Source organism: Diprion similis, chromosome 4, assembly GCF_021155765.1.
Source record: "Diprion similis isolate iyDipSimi1 chromosome 4, iyDipSimi1.1, whole genome shotgun sequence".
NCBI classification, from domain to species: Eukaryota; Metazoa; Arthropoda; class Insecta; order Hymenoptera; family Diprionidae; genus Diprion; species Diprion similis.
In genome coordinates, this window is record NC_060108.1 from 11,369,330 (window position 1) to 11,391,078 (window position 21,749).

The 21,749-nt window shown below is 36.3% G+C and overlaps 2 protein-coding genes across 4 annotated transcripts; both read right to left on the reverse strand.

The window, feature by feature from the left end:
• Positions 1–678: 678 nt before the first annotated feature.
• On the reverse strand, positions 679–17,672 carry LOC124405640 (dual specificity protein phosphatase 15-like). 3 transcript variants are annotated; one of them, XM_046880701.1, is made up of 8 exons: positions 17,554–17,672; positions 8,906–9,109; positions 4,520–4,636; positions 4,325–4,449; positions 3,559–3,730; positions 3,241–3,419; positions 2,185–2,385; positions 679–1,089 (listed from the first exon to the last, which is right to left on the reverse strand). In XM_046880701.1, exons 2-8 carry the CDS (start codon positions 8,924–8,926, stop codon positions 807–809), a joined length of 1,098 nt encoding a protein of 365 aa, XP_046736657.1. In that variant the 5' UTR covers positions 8,927–9,109; positions 17,554–17,672; the 3' UTR covers positions 679–806. The 3 variants fall into 3 exon arrangements, with proteins under 3 accessions (XP_046736657.1, XP_046736659.1, XP_046736658.1); XM_046880703.1 differs by lacking the exon at positions 17,554–17,672 and adding an exon at positions 17,234–17,274; XM_046880702.1 differs by lacking the exon at positions 17,554–17,672 and having other exon boundaries at positions 8,906–9,179.
• Positions 17,673–20,050: 2,378 nt separating this feature from the next.
• On the reverse strand, positions 20,051–21,645 carry LOC124405216 (transmembrane protein 42). The gene is made up of 3 exons (XM_046879920.1): positions 21,248–21,645; positions 21,002–21,148; positions 20,051–20,603 (listed from the first exon to the last, which is right to left on the reverse strand). The coding sequence occupies exons 1-3, from the start codon at positions 21,359–21,361 to the stop codon at positions 20,460–20,462; spliced, it is 405 nt and encodes a 134-aa protein (XP_046735876.1). The 5' UTR covers positions 21,362–21,645; the 3' UTR covers positions 20,051–20,459.
• Positions 21,646–21,749: the final 104 nt, after the last annotated feature.

Genomic DNA, 21,749 nt, shown 5'->3' on the forward strand with positions numbered 1-21,749 from the left:
AATCTATTTTGGACGGTTCAGCATGGCTAGAATGTTTTTATTTCTTTGCATATTAATTGTCTGTACTCAGTCATCAATCTATCTCACCGACTTCATTCAAGATCAGGTTCGAATTCCTTCATCATCTCCTGGTATCCAATGCGCAGGAAGAATATTTATATATTATACAAGTTGCTTAGTGTCAGATTTTTTACGCCACATTAACTTAACGTAAAAAAAACGAAAGGCTAACTAGCTTGCATCATACACACAGTACGAGTTTTCGGCGTTTTGATATTTATGCAATTTGGTGTGCGAATGAAAAATTCCATTAGTATCGTTAAATAGATTATCGAAAAATATTTGACACGTATTTTTTCTTTTTTCAATCCAATGTTTATTAACAAATATATAGGAAGTCGAATTCCGCGTGACGTCATAATGTTCATTTTTTCACATTGTACTATATCTATATCTAAGCACATTGTGACGTCACGCGTCAATTTCAAACTGTTATACCTTCGTTAGGGAACGTTGAATTGAAAAAAGAAAAAATTGGTGTCAATTATTTTTCGACATTCCATCCAACGATACTAATGGAATTTTTCATTTGCACACCTAATTAACGCAGTCGTACAACAATCAGTTGATTTCAGCGCCATATTGCTTTTATACAGTTTCACGCCATATGATGGATCCCAATATCGCTTTTTTGGACATCCGTTCTTTACTCATATAATGCATAATCCAATGAAGTTCGTCTCATCAGTTTGTCATCTAATGATCCCAATCCGCTGGGTAAACAAATGAATAACGTATTCCTACCGTTACGTTATCTTATTTTGGGACTCATTGTCGGCCTGATTCAGCGTCTGAGGCTGTGGCGAGACCGGAAGTCTAGCCTGATTGGCCTGGAGGTTAACGGGATTGCAGCGTGGCCAATGTTGCGGAGAAGACGGTGGAGTCGCTCTGGGAGTGACAGGAGCTGATCCAGCGCGCAGACGCCATTTGTTTCCCGAATTTGGCGGCCCACCTCTGCCAACCGTCGAGAGGTTGGTATTGCTGCTGCTGCATGCAACGGCGCTGGATAAATCCACTCGAGATATGGCTCTGAAAAAAATAAAAGTTGGTAGGCTGTATGGCGTGCTTGAATGGAGAGTATCTGACTATCAGCATTAAAAAAGCAAGGAAATGGTATTGGATTTGTTTTGAAGCTATGGCTTATACGCTGTTATATAATTAAAACTACAGGTTTTTGTTGAGGAAATTTAAGGTGATTCCGTTTTATCCTTACTGCCTTTATCTAGTAACTTTCGTATGAAATATTTACCGATTAAATCTATTGCTCCCGAATTAATTGACCAGTCCACTTGAAATGAAACACCCGGTTTACAAGTGTAATAAGTGACTATGTATATAATGATGTATAAATTGAAAACAAAAAATCGCGTACGAAAGTCTGTGAAGATTCCTGGAAAACTCTGAGAATTATGAATTATTCTGAAATTGGGGTTATGTCCACAATTTTGTGACGGCCAGTCAAGAGATATTAAAAAAATTATGTCACATCTTCATCGAATACTTCATTTTCTTTCGCAATTTCATCCGAATCAATCACTCGATTTTTCAGAATTCAGGTGATATAAGTAGCCAGAATTAGTAGAATTTAAAAAATTTTAATTTAAAAACCGAATACTTGATGTATCACCAGAGCTTTGGCATACATACACACGTACTGACTTATTAGAAAATACTCGAAAATGTTTGAGCGAGCACATTTTTAATGAATTTCTCTCAACGCCCGCTTCGAAAATTCGATTTTCAAAGCCTGTGAACCGTGCCTGAAGCGTTCCATTTCCGAAACGTGCGGTAAAACGACGTTAGCGCATGCGCATACTTGAAATGCTATATTTTACACACTAGGGCTTTCTTCAGCGCATGCGCACTGTCGAATATCTCAATTTTACGCACTGATGTGTCATTGAGCGTAAGTAACCTAACCTAATACCTTCATTGCTTCTCAAATCAAACTTTCCCTCGCAAGTGTGACAAAAAATAGCGTATATCACGTCGTTTTTCGCGAAAACGAGTACAACAGGTGCACTTTGCTTTGCAATTCCGTCTAAAAATGCACGACAAACATTCTATCGTATCTGCCGCTTCGCCTTTTCTGCAATTCTATGAATTGAACAGTGACAATTTTACCTGGACGGGGGTGCAGATCCCGTATAAGAGTGCAGACCTGCTGGTCCACTGCGCGGTCGTTGACCAGACGCGATGGTACTGGCTGATCTCGGAAACGCCGGCGAGGGTGGCGCCGATGGGAGCATCCTTGGAGAATGTGGCGGTGTCCTCCCGGTCGTCAGGCTAGTCGTACTTGTGGTTGAAGATTTTCTCCTCAAATTTCTGCAATTTAGTGCATGCTAATCTTGTCATACGATCACTCTGATCACATGCGCATCATGCCAGTAATCCAAAACGAATCGGCCTTCGAAAAATGGGATTAGATCGCATGGAAAAATACTTTAAATGAATTATTCCGACAAGAATTAAAAAGAATTTAGTTCGTCGTGAGAATTTAGTTCGATGTCTAAAAACACCCTAACTTTTTCGAATTCGTTTTGATTTACTGGGATACCTACCCACAAATCTTATACTGCCTAATCACGCTTCATTGACTTGCGAGGTAAAATATCCTCAACTTGGGTGTAAGTGTAAGTAAGTTCGTACCCAAAACTTGTTTTTCTATGAAAATTTAGCATTATCTATAAATTCGCGATACGAATTTACACCCAAATCCGTCAGGGACTGTTTTACGTATCAGGGTGCCCAGTTTAATCTTATAATGAGTGGAGGTATAATAATGATGGCGGTGTACTGTTTTACTAACCATGATTGTGACACTTTGTTTCAAGAAACAAGAAAAAAAATCGAAGACAAAAGAATCGAGTTTTGACCATTTTTAAACACTTCTAAATTCTTAAGCAGCCCCTAAAAAGTTTCTAATTGATCTGAAATTTGGGTTCAAGGGGATAGTGGCGGGTTCCATAATATCAAAACCTAACAAACTGTCATACGAAACTGAAAAAAAAAAATAATGGGTCATAATAGTTCACAAAATTGCACATAATCTAGATTCAGGAAACGCAGCTGGTCAACCGCTTTTTGTCTATCAATGTGTCGTCTTTGATATTTCTACTCGCCTGCCCCCAAAATTGACTTCAGTCCCATTCCACAAATAGCGTGAAACACGTTTCTTACCTTTTGGATGGCTGCCGGCAAAGGCCAGTTGGACAAGTGCGCCCCATGGCACACTTACCCTCGCATACTTCTCTCGCAAGTGCCAGACTCTCGTAGTTGCAGAGAGCAGCTCTGCAGATTTCTGCGTCTGATGCTGCTAGAGCTAAGCTAGGATATCGTTCTTTCAATCTTCTTCGTTCCTGTAACGGAAATGAAACGTAAATATCACACCGAAACGAGTTCTGTTACACATGCCATTGCTAATGATACTTTTGAGGCAAGCCTGACATAACAGTGCAATGTCAATACCGAATTTAGAGCAATGGAATGTGCACGTACCTCCTGGAGGCGAGTGGCCTCAAAGTCTTGTAGCTGCTGCTGAAAACCAACGTTAGGATTTGCCACCGCACGACCAACGCGAACTACTTTGAGTGCCTCTTTCCAAGAGAGATCCGTGGTACTCATGATGTAAGCTACTGCTACTGTTACGCTGCGGGACATCCCCGCTAAGCTTTTGGAAGAAGAGAACAGAAGCAGAACACGATAGGTACCAGAATTCGTGTAGATTGTACATATTACATGCAGAAAAAATTAAACCTCGTTTGGAGTTGTTTACACTCTTACTACCAACGAATGAAATCATGTTTTACACTATTTTACTACACTGAGAAAACAGCCAGAGAATTTCTGTATCTTCCAGAAAATTCGCAAGTGCCTATTTGGTCAAGAATATCAAGAGACGTTTTTTAGATCTTGGGGGCACTTTAGTGACAAATCACCGTTACAGCATCTTGCAACTACGTTAGACAATGTTTCAGTGTCAAGGTGTTAAAATAACACGTTTACGAGGATCCTCCCATTATCTAAACACATTTAACCAAAGTCTTTTCAAACAGGGACTGTAAGAAATATGAAAGCGTTGGACTCGACAAAACCACAAACAAATCAGCATGGCCTTAGAGCGAGTTCAGAATTTTTAGAGAGTATTTACCAAATTAAATTCAAAAGTAGAAGAATGACAATCAAACCCTTTATAACGAGGATTTCAAGGATCATCAAATCAACGAGTAGACGAAAAAAAGACCAGAAATATGGTTCTAATTACCAGTGTATCAGGACGTTGCCACCTCGAAGTCGAGCAGCATGGATGAAGTCATTGCAGAGTGGAAAGTACTGGGTCAAGTTCTGATCGGGGGTATCGGCTGCCAGTATACACAGATAGTGCTTATCCTGCCGAAATAAAACCATCAATTGTATTCTGAGACCATGGCTCCACTTTTCTTGGCACAATTTCACTTACGGAGTGTAAACGCCGAGCTGCGTCATGGATGGCAAGAATATGGGTGATCTCATAGCGCTCCAACTGAGCCGCATCCTTACTGTCCCGGTAATTGCCCACGTATAACCCGGGCAAGACCTAAAATATGGAGAGGACCCGGAGCGATAAATTACTCCACTCATTAGTCGCAAACTTGCTTATCGCTAACTTGAAATTAATCATTCAAGTCCGTGTTTTTACGTTGAGAGGAAAATGGAATTGATATAATATCTTCAATCTTGATTGGCAGTTGAAGCGAGGCTTTGGATACTTGAACGAATAGCATACTACAGCAGAAATAAAAAGATTTCAGATCGTTGTTGTACTGACCTAATTTTCAGGGATGTCATTCGTTTTCTCACTCTATGGTTTGTCTCTTACTAATGGTCATCGTGGACAATGTGTCCATGACGTGTACGAAAATTCTTTTTACACGTCCTAAATTCACTCATCCGCATGTGATTATCGTCAAGAGAATTCTAATGAAGGGAAGCGGTACGGTCTGACTTAATTTTGCCTGTGTTTCTTTATATAATATATTCCAAACGTTAGTTTTAACGACGCACATTGTCTGGCTGAAAAAATTACACTTAATTTCACGTGGTTCGGCAATTTTTTAGCAATTCTGAAGAATAGTTTGCCATGTAGTCTGGGGTTTGGATATTATTGTAACGTCTTAAAAAGGAAAGAAGCTAAAACGACCTGACGCCTCTGGAATATAAAGGAAAACGTGTGATATAAATGAAGGCGGTCGCTGACCGAAAAGCATCGATTACTTTCTGAACCAGAAATAAGCATTCGTACCTTATACACACTACAGTTTCGCTGAAAACGTTCCTTTTGCGATGATTTTAACCAACATTGTTTATAAATTATGCTTATTCTGTAACAAAGTTAATTATAATCATCCTCATTCGGGTTACAGTAGTTTTTCCATTTTAAGGGGTTCGTTAATAATTAGAGGCTTTATGAAATTTGCCTGCCTAAAGCACTGAGAAGTATAATAAAAAATTAAAAAATAACAACGCCTAATCTAACGAACACCGAGTTGTTTAATTCCAGCCTCATTATTTCAGGACACGAACACGCGACACTGTGCCAAGCCTCTATCTCCGTATATGCATGCACATGTGTTTCTTTTCCCGGTGGTATTAAAAATCAACCTGATTGTCGAATCTCGGATTTCACGCCACAGTGAAATCATTCGTTATTCACCTGGATTCCAACGTTTGAATCCCTCGACATTCGGACAAGATGAATCGGACATGTCTAAATTCGATTCGAGGAACATTTTCCATTTTCTATATTTTTAAAACAATCTCATTTTATTCACTGCCAGACTACGATCTATTCTATTATTTATATTCCGTTCTTCTGACCCTCCAACAGCGTACCAAAAACATAGCAAATATTTATAAACCCGATTAATACAATATTTTATGACATAGTAGAGAGGAGGCCGCGGTTATACCGAGTGATATCTACTGAAGATCGCGCAGCCATGATATTTGCAAACATGTATACGTGTACTGTGCATGGTGTAACATATAGTACAAATAGATTACTTTACACATTTACTGTGGGATTACTTTATGCGAGTATAGACTTGGCCACGGTACATAGGTATAATACTATCACTTTCATCGCTGAGATCGATCGATCGCTCGTCTAATACACCGGGTATCATGTCATGTCCGAGGGTATTACAATCCTTTAGGCCCATCTATGTATTCACGAACGTGTACATACATACCCGTGCAGCTACATTAGATTATCGCTGTTTCGTGTCAAGCATCATTTTGAACGGAAAGAAAATATATCTATAGGTACATCTGGAAGCTCGTGTCACTTTCAGGCTTTCGATTTCACGCGAAACATGCATGGCTGAGAATATTATAATATTTATACTGAATATTGAAAACTTTCAGAAACAGAATCTTTATAATAATAGAAATTGAACTTTACGAGTAGCTAATTCTTATAAATTTTTATATTGAACTTCAGAGAAAAAATTTCATGTATTACGGTTATTTATTATATAGAAATTTTGCGGTAAGGCTTCGGGTTTTGTAATATATAATCATTCAGGTAACCCAGAGAAAAGTTTTTCACAAATTCTGCGGAGAATCAGAAAATATATGCAGAGATAGCTAGTATCATAAACTCACTAACTTTAAAAGTCGAGATATGAAAAAAATTTAAAGAAGAAAAACCGATCGATGGACCGAAATTTTCTACAGTGGTATCTAATTATTGGGATTAATATTATTGTTTGTATTCTCTGTTGTTTTTACACAATTTTTCAGAATTTCACAGTCACTGTTTCGAATTCGGCTCTAATTAAAACTTATGAAAATCTCAATGCACTTGTTGTATGTTTTTGCTGACTCTAATTTTTTTCGACTTTGAAATTGAAATCAACTGTAATTCAGCGATAGAAACTTTTTATACAAACTGAGGATTCTCGAACGAATTTACACCAAGTATGTGTAATTTAACTTTTCAGAGGTTCGACTTGACTCAACATAATTAAATCTACTTGCAAAAATTTTAAATCCATCGAATCTAAAAAATGCAATGTATTTATTAATGCGACAATCCATGGTGTAGCAATATTATTGTCAACATGACATAAATCCGTCACTTTACATTCTACACTCGCAAGTCACGATTTTAAACTTTAGATAATTACGAATTCATTTCATTCATTATTTCATGCTTGATTTTTCATTCTGAATGTAAAACATTGTTGCAAATGCCATGTACAATCACCATCGTATGAATCTACATACTACGCCACTTCAAATCAATTAATCGATAAGAATTCAAAGTTTTTCCACACTACAAATCAGTCTGTGTTGTCGAACCGTCGCCGTTTGTTGATTCGGAATAGATTTTGTACAGTCAAATAAAATTCGGTATCGCATTCAACGATTATATACTCGTTAGCCTAGATTATATGGCTCACGATATATTTTTTCTTTTACTTTTCTTTCCGCACGAAATGCGATGGCGTAATTTTTTCTTTACAATATTATTCCCGAGTACACAATATTAAAACGTGAAGCGCACCATTAATGCCAGTTTTTATACGACGATTATAGCACAGGATTTGTCAGAATGTTTATTCAAATCTGCGAAAGTCAATTTTTCTCAAAGCTGTGATACATTATATTCTCTGTTGAAAAATGGTTTGTATATTATTTGTAGTCATTATAAAATCGATCACAAATCATATATTTATCACAAGAATAGTACTTTTCACGTGGAAGTATCTTTACAATAATCTTGGATCAAGTACACAGAAACCTTGAAGTATTCAACAGATTTTTTCCGTGAATTTTCGGGTTTTAGAATGCAGAATTTTTAAATAAAATCATGATTATATTATTTCGACTATAGTTTTTATATTATTCTAGTATCGTAAGAAGAAAGACGGTTTCTGATATAATTACGATTTCATTCGTAAATTATTCATTCTCAAACATGAAAATTCACGAAAAAAATACGGGCAACTAGACTTAAGATATTTAAAAAAATTAAATTCTCCGTCTAAATATTAATTTTTTGAGTCATATATTATTACGAAAATATCGATAAAGTAAATGATTGAATCCAATTTAAAAAAAACTACGCTTACCCTTAGGGCCGTTGACATGAAATCTTACTAAGACCACTCAAATATCAAAGAAAATAAAACGAATGTTGACCAGAATTATTGCACCGAGTTACTAATATTTCTTAATTTTTTATCACAATTTTCGTCAGCTGTTATTTTACAATTAGAACAAAACGCGTTTCTTTTTGGCCACCTCGTATTGGCCATTAGACCCGGTACATTCCAACGGAACTTGAGTATACTCAAGTCAAACATATGGTTACGTAACGTATAGCGAAAAGCTGTGAAAGACCATTTATTCAGCTTTAAAAGGCCCCCTCACTGACAACACTATCTCAGTAGTAGTAAATGGACCAGCTGCGATGAATTGCGGTCCAATCGCAGGCCAGTAAATTATTCAGCATCATGTACACGACTTGAATTTTCATTCCTACCCCAAGCTGCTGTATATATTTTCGTCTCACTGTTGTCAGATTTGAATCTACTATAAAATAGAAATAAATCTATAACGAATTAACGTCTTTTTCGCAACTAAAAATAAGAATTTTATGACTTTACTATTTTAAATTATCAATTAATATTGGGGTGAAAATTATTCCGTCGAAAATATTCTTGTTTGAATGCAGTTTTCTCTTTCTTTAGCAAAGTTTTTTCTTTACAATTTCTGTACATTTGCAAATTGCTGTGTAAAGAAACTGCACAGCGGCACTTTACAAGACACGCGAATCGATTACTTGTTACCACGCTACCTTGTTCATGCCATTCCCCATGGCGGTTAGAATCCAAGCAACGAATAGCTACGGTGTAGAAATACAGGGCGGCCATCAATCCGTTGTTTTCGTAGCTGTTCGCTTCCTGCCAGCTCCCGTAGAACTTCCTTCCGGCTCGCTATCACCCCTTTTCATGGTTCCTCTCCACCCTTCTGCTGCTGCGACAGGAGCAGCTTCTGAAGCCTTGAACAGGCGTAACATCAATTTATTCGACTTTACTTTTTATAATGGTCGATTTCCTTAAAGCAATCAGGTTTTCATTCAACCCTTTCACCTCAAAAATTTTCATGTTCTCGTCTTATCGCAGCTTATTTACGACTTCGAATGATCTTGGTTACTTCGTAGTTTTTTCGATTTTTCATCCGCCATATTGGATTTAAAATGACCGATCTCCGACTTCAGATTCGTCATCAGCGACCTCAAAAATTGACGAGTTAAAAAATTTGGGCCGAAACATTAGCTGAAAAATCTGTGACTCAAAGGGTTGAACGTCTCTCTTTTACCTATTCATTTTTCAATATATAAACAATTTGAAAACACTTAGATTTGTATTTTATCCAACAATTTCAATATCATACTTGTCGCGTTACAATTCTTTCCAAACGGAGAATGAACTCGAATTGAAAACGAAAAAACTGTATAAATTATTCCCGAACAACAGCGTCAATATAAAAATTGAAAAATTATTTTTCGAAAATCGACCGAATCGTTTTACATGTGCGGCAGCTATCGCGTAGGCATATCGACGATGTTGACGTGGCATGAACACATAAATTCCAATGAAAAATTATTTTCCATTCAATTATGTACATCCTATAGACCCGTGTGTATATATGTGTATGTGGAATGCAGGCGTTTAGATACATGCCGGAACACCTGCGATGTGATCGGCAGACTTTTCTAACAGTTCAGATCGATATTCCACCCCACAGTAAAGCACGTCAAGCAAAACTATACAAATATCCGGACGGAATGGGATTACTTCTTTTTTTTTTTGTTTTTAAAATCAATAATAATTGATTTTACATTAAAGTCGAAACCGCTGATACAGTTTCTTAGATTAATATTATCTGAATCTGAGGATATGTTAAATGGGTGAAATTTTGTACAAATAAATCGATGATCAATGAAAAATAATTAAACCCTTTGAAGCATAGTGGGAACCCAAATTTTTCTTGAATTTTTCTAATTTATGTACTTTTTTACGTATTTAGATCTGGTTTTTTGCACTATTTAGTTAGTTTACTGATGAACGGACATAAAAATACAGTCTAATTAGCATAATTGTACATAATATAAGATTTATAAATAAACAAACTAAAAAAAATGACGTTTTTTTCGGAAAAATTTATTTTTGAAGTATCTGTCCGAGGAAATAACTTGAAATTTAGTGAAAATGAGTTTTTGGGGTCGCTGATTACGAATACGAACTCAGATTTTCAAAATTGAAAATGGCGGATTCGAGATGGTGGCGAAAAGTTTCGGAACTTGTGCAATTTTGCTGAAAATGATAGATACGAGGTTTTTTTTTATTGCTAAATCCGAATGCGAACTCAGATTTTCAAAATCAAAATTCCACAATTTGCTAAATTTTTCTCCGCCATCTTGAATTTATCAAATCTAATACCAGATTCGTAATCAGTGACTCTAAAAGCCCCCGCGTGAGAATTTCCACGATCATACGGCCGATCGTTTAAAAAATGTATGCTTCAAAGGGTTAACATCGACCGAAGAAAAATGGCCTCCAAGACCAAATGACGCCAGGATTTTTAAAAAATGCGGTGTGAATTTAGATTACCAGAAATATTACGAACCACTTGAAGGAAAAGTTATTTCATCACGTAGGTATGTACTTTCAGAAGAATGTGCAAAATTAGGTTGTTGACCTAACCTTGAACAGGATCGTAATCTCCGACACAGACTTATTGTTAGATATAATATAATAAAGCATATCAAGAATCCGGAGCAAACAAACCCGGTGTGCAGTAAATCGGGGGTTGGGTATCCAATTTCGGGACAAGAAGACTCGCCTTGTGAAATTCCTGTTCGGTATATGGATGCAGCACTGATATTTCAATAAAGCTACTCGAGACAACAACAGAGCAGGAAACGGAATTTATATTTGTTTTCAAGATATGTAACATACGATATGAAAAAACGTTGTAAACATTTTTTTTCATTTCTTTCGAAAATAACGAACGAACGAATCTACTTTTATTGTAAATACATATATGTATACGGGAGGGGTACCCTTAAAATTTTATAAATTATTTTTTTTTTTAAATGGTTTTTGAACAGTCAAAGATGACTTCAATAAACGTTATTGAGCATTATTTTGAATTTTCAAAAATTTTCAAAAATCTCTTTCTTCCCTGACATCTGAAAATCATTTTTATTTCCTTTGGTTACAATAAAAAAAAAATAGATTCAGCGTATTTGAGTCCATGAAAACTAAGTATTTCCTTAAGTATTCCGCTTTGCCCCCCGTCCTCTATATGTACAAAAGAATTTTCGCAAATTTTATGCCAGTGAGGATTTTGGAAAAATTAGGATTAGGATATTTGAAAAAAAAAATAATCTGACGTTTTCCAAAGTGGCACGCCCTAGAAAGTTCATTTAGATTAAAAGAAAGATTCTTGGACAAGATGAGCTTTCTACATTATTTGGGACATCGTCCTCGCTTGATTTTTCACTTTTTTGTTGAATTTATGAAGAAAGAAATTGTAGCACTTCAATCATTATGTCTTTGATGAAATTTTAACTATTTTATCAGACTTAGACGTGAACTCGAGATTTAAAATTACAAAAGCGGTCTTCCTTACGGCGTAATTTCATATTTTGACCGATGAAGGAGATAAATAAAACGTTTTCAATATTCTTCAGAAATTAGAAAAATGTGAAAAAGTGAAAAATTAAATGAAGAAGATCTTCGAGGTCACGTAGCCCGCTCATAATTTTCCAGAATCTTTATTTTAACCTAAACAAACTTTTTAGGGGATTCCACGTTGGAGAATTGCAAATAATTTTTTACCGAAATACGCAAATAAACATACAAGGATTCACAGATCTTATAAAAGTTCGTCTTAAATCGAGTCTTAGACTTGACATTAACGCAGTCTCTAAAAAAAAATCAAAATAAGGAATTGTTCCGTCCGATTTTGATTTAAAATTTAAATCATTTCAGTCTCTCAAAAAAGAAAAAATGAGACAATTTTTTACTTTATTCTACTGTGGTATGCGTCTCTTTGAAATCTTATTCGTTGCAAAGTATCGTTAAATACCAATAACACAGAAAACTGATCGTACAGAAAATCACGGATGTCTCGGTCTTTAGTTTATACATTTTTGAAAAACTTGCTAGTGACATTTTAAGTGTGAAGAAGGCCAATTTCTCGTTTTTGACGTAGCCGAGTAACAATAAATACGGGCAAAAAATGTCCGATAATTAAACAAAAAAATAAGACGGAGTTTGAAACGCAAAATATTTTGAAAAAAACTGCTACCGCGGTGAAATGATCCGATCTTATTGTTAATAAAAAGAAACAATCGGTTAATTTTGCTAACTTTGATGGGGACAGCCTCAGAACTTCCCGCTGGGATATGTTTCAATAAAAAATAAACGTTTTTGTTTTTCACTTCGTTATCAAAATGACTGAAAAGCTACGTGACCAATAAAATCCAAAATTCCGTTATTTTTAAGGTGAGGACAGAGAAATCTTTTTTTGCTGTCGTTAATCGAATATCTTAAAAAACTTCTAAGCCGTTCGTATTACAGGCATAAAATTTTTTGTTCACAAAGAATGTCTTATTTTTAGATTGTCGGAAGAGTGAGATAGGCTCTGTTAAAAAAAAATTGCCGAGGAATTTTTATCTGAAAACTGAAAAAAAATATTTCTTTGAAAGACAGTTGAAGACCTGAATTTTTTTTTTTTTTTCAATGAGAAATTTTTTGTGCAACGTTTCGGTAATGAACTAGAATCGTCTAAAATACAAGCGACTTTCGAGAGTAAAGAATTTGAAAAAGCCACAACTCGCAAAATCAAGTCTCGAAAAAATTGGAAAAAATCATCATTACTTTCTAGATCGAAGACTTCCACATGAAAACATCAGAGAATAATCAGAATCCCTTGGAATACCTCATACCTTTAATATTATATATATATTTTGTCAATAACTGAGAATAAAGTCCGGTGAAATTGTTAAATAAAATTTTCTTTACTATATAATATTCTGCTTTGATGAGAAACTAATTAAATGCAAAAACTGAAATTTTCAGCAAAAACTTTGATTAAAGAACCAGACCAATTCGTCTGAATATTTATAAACTTGTTCCAGTTTTTATACCAAAAGTTTTCGGTGAAACTTGCCGCAAATTGCCAACAGATTGGCAAGCAAAGCTACATTTTTGCATAGTGTAGCTTCGGTTGACTGTCTTCTTGAACGGCGAGTTTAACAGAAAATTCCTGGTCCGTATAAAAATCTATATATGGATTTACAAGCAAATATTTACACCGAGGTGGGGACGAGGTGCACTGTGGAAATGTTGAAAAAACAGAGGTTGAAGGTTTTCAGAATAAACAGCTAGGCAATACCCTGGAACCAATATTTTTCAAAAGTCAAATCCTTGAAAGTGATTCCAAAATTGTAACATAATAATTTTTTTCCTGAGATTTCGTAACGTTAACGTTACTTACTTCAACCGCGTAAAAAATCGTGACCTCTTTGTAGTATAATATCGAGAGAAAAGAAAAAAAAATTCCAACAGATTCTGGTTTACTTTATATTGTTTTATTAATATAGTGAACTATCACGATGCTGATATTAACTATGGAAGGAGCAGAAATAAAACAGAATATATCAAAACGCATGAAAAAGCTGCGGATTTTCACTTTGAAACAGGAAAACGTTTTTTAAATCAGCTCAAAAATTGACTTTTGTCTACGTTCGTTTAAATGGAGCTCTGCAAAAACGATTGGCAAAACGGTAACCACGCTTTCAGGCGAATAGAATATCCGAATATCTGAAAATACAAAAACTAAAACTTTTCAGAATCGTTAAAATATTCTCTAAGCTCATGCAGAACGGATTTTTGATTAATTGAAATTTGGCTTAGAAGTAGCTACGACTTTCTTCCATCAGATTTCGTGTTTGTTTTTCAGATTTCGGAAACGTTTTTATTAATTTCTCAATTGGTTTACTCTGTTCCGTCCATTGTTTAGTCTAGTCACAATGAATCTCTGAGTGAAATGACAGTTTTCTATTTTTTCTTATTTCAGAAACTCCCTTGTAAAGTTTTTCAAGCCCAGCCAAATCACGTGCAACATACTGGAAACAATTTTGTTACTTCGTACGTGACCATCCAATAACTGCGAAGAGTTGATTTTCGTTTTCACAAACAAGGCTATTACACGAATTTCGCATTAAGTGAGTAAAAAATAATTTTCAACAAATCGGTAAAACTTTTCTGAAACTGACACAACCAGTATTCTATATCTTTTGCTAGATTTCATTCCATTCTAAGTAAAATCTTTACTTATTTGCATTTATTTTATAACGATAAATATACTAGTAAAATTTTTTTGCAATTTTTCAAATCGGCTTCGTGTTTTCTAACAAAGCTAAAGAAGAAGAGAACTAATTTCGTCATTATTAACGACATTCAATAACTCCGTTTAACACGTTCCATTTAAATAAAAAATCTTCAGTATCACCTCATACTGTTCTGAAAATTGTTTACGAGCTCATTTCACAGAACAATGTAACATTATTTCAATGATTAGAGACATTGTTCACATACGTGTAACGTTGCATACGCATAACTATAGTTTACCAGCGTGAACTTCAAGTACGTTTAATAGACATACCGAATTGGCAGCGATTCTTGACGTACAAAAGCTTTGAAAACTACGTGACCGCGACCGTGTCGGTAATTTTCGCGCTAACGGAAGTTGCTAATTTAGTAAATTCTCTCGATGGATGTAGCAGTCGTTCAATTGTACATCTCTTACGATTTATACACTTCAAAGTAAAAAATTGTGCGATACAACTGTTACGTATTTACTTCGTTTTCGAAATAATATAAAATTTGCGAAAAGATATCTCACAAAAAAATCATAAAGCTTCTCTAACGATGTTTTCGAAAAAGTATTTAATATTTTCTCAACTTTCGGTAAGTTTTTACATTCCGATTTCTCAGGCAAGTTTTGTTGCCAAGTATGATGGTCTCAAAGGTCTCAAATATTACTTTCTGTGAAAACGGAGTCTTCAGAAGAAGACAGTAAACCAAACTGCAGACGAGACTCCGAAGAAATTAAATTTGCATTCGGTAACAACGAATTGTACCTGTATATAATACAAAACCCTCCCAAGGATCGCTTGACAGCAATTTAAAAAAATCTTTCAAACCAATATGCACTATGCAAATGTAGGGACTCAGATTCCTTGCTAAAAAGACTGTAAAAAAGGAATATTTTCTGTAAAGAAAAGAGAGCGAGAGAACATTCCAATTAACGGTATCCTATAAACGATGATGGCATTAGTGTATTGTGAAAAATTGGTTAAAAGTTAAAAACAAAAAAAAAAAAAGGTCGCATGATGTATTAGCTCAGTGTACTTACCTCGAAATTACCATGTGACGTGGCAAACATTAATTTTATTCAGAACTCCTGTGTATGAGGACTACATTCACAGACACAGTTACTCGAAATGAACAAAAACGGAGCAATTTGGATGCCTACGTATATGCAAGAATAACATTGAGCATATCTGGAATTGTGTCACAGCTACTTATACATATATGTACTCAAATCTTTGTAATAATTTAGGAATTTGTACAGCGCATGGTATGCCAATGCAGTAGTATTATGTGAAACGAAAAACAAAACAAAATTCTAGCTTTTTCAGTATTTCTCAATCATTTAGAATCAGATGTGACACTGACGCGTACTATATCGATGAAAACTTAAACTTTCCATCAGGCTGAAGTTAGCAAAGTTATAATAATAACGTAACGAAACGTCTGACTAAAGAATCATCATAATTGGGCAATTTAAGAATGACTTTCAAGGAGATGGCTTTGCAAGACTAAAGTATACTTTGTTTATAATGGTTGACTCGAACATGCCTATAAAAATCCGAAGTAGCCATTTTTCTTACAGTAACGTTACTAACTTCATTCTTGTAACTTTCTGTTGCGACAGTTTCAATTGCTGCGATGCCTTGTCATTGCTATTGTAAGTTTGGTCATTTTTCAATTACTGCAGTTCAACTTGTAGGGTGTAAAAAATCGCGATTACAGCGATGTAATGTTTGATAACTCGAAGGCAAGGTTGGAACGTTGCAAATCGCTAGTGATGTTTCGTCTTTGCACTCATTCTGCGTATCAATTATACATGCGATAAAACGACTCTATATGTGTCATAAATATCGGATGTAATTACTACAGGGTCATGTAAGTGTAGTTTCACAATCAGCTTTTTCCATTATCGGAGAAAAATATTACGTGGTAAACGTTTCGTGGGAACCAATATTACAATCCGCTGTTATAATTCATAGGTTGAAGTAGGCAACATTGCGTTAATTTTCGGAGAAGTTTCTTTAAAAGATATGGCTGTGATATTTAAAGATCCGTCTTCTTTGAATTGAACTACGTGGATCATCAAGATATTGATTGAGGAAAATAGGATAATTAAATGTTTAAATCGAAACAAGATCAGCTGAAAATTAATTGGCAAACTCTTCAAAACAACGCTCTCTTCAAATCTTGAATTAAAAATGATCGAATCATTGAGAAAATAGTCTGTGTAAATTGAATTTGACTGAAAATTGAATCATCAATTTTTAGATTCGATGAATTCATGTGTTTACTTGTAAGACAAATGCAATGTAGCTTCTATATATTATAATTCGGTGTGAATCTAGCACTATCTGATGTTGAATTTTCCAACTGACGAAAAAAAATTTCCTACAGTCCAAATCAGTACCAACCAATTTTGATCAATGTCAAAATCACCATTTTCTACAACGCTCAAGCTGAAAATATGCCCCAATTGATGAAAAATCACATGATGTAATTTCCGTTGACGGTAAAAATTCGGCCTAAAAATTTACAGTAACTATTGCAACCGGTCTGTGTATCCAGAGCTACCATCATCCGGAGCGACTCTAAAAGTAAACCTGCAATGGTATTTCCCGCTGTTTTAACCATTTCCGGATGAGTTATAAATTCAAACAAGCCCGACAAGGGAAACAGTCGTGCATCAAGAGGAACATGCATGTAGTGCAAGTATGAATATGAACCAGCTGCACTCTGGAAAAATCAGGATGAGGCGTGTGAACCGTCGCAGTTTCCTTTCCAAAGAAAAGTGCAATGATCTTCCAGGGTGACTTAAAGATCGAGCGATCATCGGCGGAAGCTCTTCATCGTTTCAACTACTTAATTCTTAATTCTCACTATGACAGTCAGGCACTGTCACAATGCGGCGTCCCTTAGGCGATTCGACGGGCGGGAACGAAAGGACAGTTCCATGGTCCTGGGCTTATCCTTTAACTCCGAAAGCTCAGCCCTTTAGAGCATGCATCGCGCTCGCTTAGCGACCCCGATAAGGGCGATTCGATGAGGACGGTACCTGCTGAGCTGAGCTGGCTGATGCGGCACCGAGGAGCACCGACTTTCGACGGACGCAGCCCTAGAGGAGCCTCGGACCTACCACACTGACGGCAAAGCGCGACGCACCATCACTACCGTCGCCGACGGTCGACGTCGCGTTGACGGCGTCAAGCAGTCTCCGGGGTGCGCAAGCGCCGCTCGATAATTCCCCTGTTACAGGCGCCTCGACGACGGGGGAGGCCCGTTTTCCTCGTTCCTCGACCGCTGTTCTCCTAAGACTCCGATCCAATGGTCAAGAGCTTCGAGTTACGCGGGGTCGGAGTTCAGAGTCAGCTATAATTCGACACACCGTCGGTGAGGCGGGTCCGGGACGCGTTGTTTCAGGGTGAATGGGCCCCATCGTCTGATTCGAGTGTTGAGAGGGCGGGAAAAAAAGAAACACGAATGAAACGTCATACCTGCGATCTATGATGGGAATGGATCTGATCAAATTCGAATGACACAAGCCGAGATATGAAGAATTTTAGGAAAGGTTTTATGACTAGAACGATAAAAATGATGAATCTCCGGTGGATTCGCCGGTTCCAATGTTCTTGGGTTTGGTTTTTTTTTTTTTTTTTTTTTTTTCGACGTATGGTTCCCTCGCGAACAAAGGGAGCCAAGAAATTTTGTAGAATCGGATCAAATACACCAAAGTCCGATTACTGTCAGGGTTCTAGTTTGGAGACCTTTCGTCAAATTCGAATTCACTGAGAATTATTCGTATTGCATAGCTAAAGAGATGTTGCTTGATAAATCTTTAGTGTACTTCGAATTAGCCGCAAGGGTGTGACCGGATTGCCTATACCGTTGTAGATACCTACATATGTGTGCCTTGAGTCGTTTACGTCGTGAGAAATACATATTGGGTTCATTTCTCGAGCATGAACGAGGGATTGGCACGATTGGTAAATTTGGTTTCGATTTCTTGGAATTTGATTAGTCGTGAATAGACTTTTAGTATAGGAACAAAATCTTCTGTCTTAAAAGTTGGGATTTTTTTCCCTAATTTTTATGCTAAAATCATAATGTTCAAAGTTTGACTTTTTCTTTAAAACTTGACCTGCGTCTGTCAGTTAGCCATGTATTTGTACAAAACGGTGGGTCAAAAAAATTCTCGTAAGACGCCCGAAGTGTAAATCGACCTTCTTTGAGACGTCTTGATGTGACTATAATTGGATTATTTGGTTTACGTCGATTTTGATTCACCATTCAGTGGCATTCTTGTACTCTCATCTATATAAATGTATTGGGCATGTGCTATACAGAATAGTTGAAAATAAAAGGCACTGTTTGAATAAACCAGATATGATGAATCTTTGACCAACGCTGAACGCCTATCACTTTCGCTTACGTGGTTTATGGCGAGATCGTCCGTTCATTGGAACATATGAAGGATAATTTTAGTAACTTCTCGCTTAAGGTAAGTCGATTTCGAAGTTGTCGTATATACCGCCAAATATCGAAGTCCTTAAGTCTTATTCTATTCGCAATTCTGTACAAAAATACGCCAATTCATTTTCATTTGAGACAGAAATAAAAAAATGGCACGGATTGTACGAAATCGCGACAGTAAACTAGTATAGTTTTGCTTTTGTTGAGATTGCGTATAAAAAATTCACTTGAGCCTTTTTTCTCGTTTTAGATACGTGGCTTCGATATTTGAAGCGCCCCCTTAAGTGGAAAGCGTTCGGAATTCGGACTCTCAGATGTAACTAATATCTTTTATCCTGAAAGTTTCTTTTTTTAACGTGAAACTTTATCCCCAAGCGTTTTTTCTTCTTTCTTATTTCACTTATTACTGATTTTGACTAATGAATTATCAAAAATTTCAAAAACTTACCGCAGTTGTCAACGTATGATATTTTTCTTTCAGAGATTACTCGCTGTGAGGAGAAAATTACCGCCACGCAAACAGTTCATTTTCACGCAAAATTAAATATTCGCAGAATAGACGATTCATCATTTCTTTAATATTAAAAAAACAGGCAAAAAAGCAAAACAAATAAAAAATTAAAAGCTTTACCCAAATCAACGTCTACCGAATTTTCCTTGATTGATCTTTTCAAATGATATGGGAATTTGCATACAGAATTGCCAAACAATTTAGTCTTTAAGGTCAAAAATATACCGTCATTGTTCACGATGGAAACTCGAATATATTGTTTCGCAAACATTGAGTGGAAGTGAACATTCGATGTTGCAGTAACTATTTTTTTAGAAGGAGGCAACTTTGAGAACAGTAATAATAAAGATAAAATTTGAAACAGAGTACTCGATGACAGTTTTATTTATTGATAAATTACACGTTAAATATCATCATTCAAATACTTATCCACTAAGAAATACACAATTAATATAAAGTACGTTAAATTGTTAACGAAGTTGAGGTTCGTTGTAAACGCGTGAGTATCACCTGAGATAGTAAAGCTAGAATGAAGGATGCACAGTATTAATCAGGGCCCGGATTAATATGTAAATACATATTTTTTATTTAAATCATTTTCATTCTTTATTTGGTTTTCTACGTAGTAAGTATAATATTTGAAGCCAGAAAATGCAGTTTCTTGTTTCCATATTTTTTGGCTTTTTAAGTCTATTTTATACGTACATATTTTGTAATTTTTAATACATATTTATACGGGCTCAAGTAATCATTATTTCTTGAGTGAAAATACTTTGCATGCTGAATGTACGTCAAACATCAAGCGTTAATAGCCATTAAATCTTGACAGTTGACACCAGTTCGTATGACTACAGATATAAAATTAAACACCTTATACAAACGTGTTTGTTCATAAGTAAAAATAAGTTACAATGTATTTTTACGAATACACATGTCGTGATCACAGATTGTTAATGAAATCGTAAAATACTGAAGTCTCGTTATCGTTGTTTCAATTTCGTAGTATGGTCGACCTTGGTCACTGGCGTGTAGCAGATTAGCAGCAATCCACAGAGAACTAACGTGGTTCCCATCCACCACATCAGAGAAGTCGACTCTCCGAATACGAGAAAGCCAATCAGAGCCTTATCGGAACAAAACATGTGTTTGAGTATCAATAATTTTAATAGATTAGGATAAAATGGAAACAATACGATGTGTCACAAAATTGAAAAAAATCACTCGTACATTTTTCCAGACATTTCTTTCGCTCACCCTTGGCTTGCACAGCAGATATGGATTTAAAATTGCATAACTCTAAGGGGGAGAGCGGAGCGCCCAAAAACGCCAAGATGACGTGGCTCCCGATTAAGCGAGATAAGATACGAATGGCAAAGTGCTGCCGAATGCCGATGTGATTTAATAAAACCGCGGCCAAAGGAGAGGTTCAGGAGTTTCGAGATGGCGATACAATCGACACGTGTCAATCGTCTTGATATTAAAAATTTGAGAGAGGAGAGTACAAGTCGTGGTGCGAGCTTACTGAACAGAAATAGTTCGTAGCTGAACTGGCGACGGTAGCTGGTAAGGAAGACCCGCTACCCTGTAGAGATTTGACGAAAAAAGTGCAGCCCGCAGTGTTCATTGTGATCATAACCACGAGAAGAGTGAGTTTCAGCAGTAGGAAGACCTGCAATAAAAAGTTTATGGTAAAAACGCCACTTTTATCTTTCGATCGTTTGAATTTCCCGCGCTAATCTTCTTCGCAACCAAACAGCCCGCCACTCACCGTCGACGTGACCTCAACGCCACCGGATAGTTTTCCAAACAAGCTACCAATTGTTGCGCAAACACCAGCGACAATTGACAAATGAATACGTCCGTTGCTCGGTGACGTATTCATCGTAAACGGTCACGGAAATGCGAACAAAAAAAAATAACAATAATAATAATAAAATAACTAAACTACCATATCACCATCAAGGTTTGCGGTATTATTTGATACTTCTATTTATATTATGTCGTAACAACGATGGTTCCGACGAGTCTGAGATTAATTATTAATTGTTCAAAGTTCAATGAGTTCGGAAGGTTTGCGTTTACGACGGCGGTCGCCTGAACTAAACGTGAATAACTGGTCTCGAGTGAAAGGTGTGTACGCCAGCTGCGCACCTGACACGCCTGTGCATAAAGTCATACATGCTCGAGGTATCGCGACATACATAGACGCGTCGTTGTCGAAAAACCCTCGTAGATGGCGCTGACAGTCGTGTACGTACACGTATCACACG

Excerpts from the sequence above, each read along its gene's own strand:
- LOC124405216 (XM_046879920.1), bottom strand. The coding sequence starts at position 21,361 with ATGAATACGTCACCGAGCAACGGACGTATTCATTTGTCAATTGTCGCT. Across the intron at positions 21,149-21,247 it reads GCGTTGAGGTCACGTCGACG|GTCTTCCTACTGCTGAAACT; the intron begins GTGAGTGGCGGG and ends TTTTTATTGCAG. Across the intron at positions 20,604-21,001 it reads CTACGAACTATTTCTGTTCA|GCTCTGATTGGCTTTCTCGT; the intron begins GTAAGCTCGCAC and ends TGTTCCGATAAG.
- LOC124405640 (XM_046880701.1), bottom strand. The coding sequence starts at position 8,926 with ATGGGGAATGGCATGAACAAG. Across the intron at positions 4,637-8,905 it reads TGGGGAATGGCATGAACAAG|GTCTTGCCCGGGTTATACGT; the intron begins GTAGCGTGGTAA and ends TCCATATTTTAG. Across the intron at positions 3,420-3,558 it reads AGGCCACTCGCCTCCAGGAG|GAACGAAGAAGATTGAAAGA; the intron begins GTACGTGCACAT and ends TTTCCGTTACAG.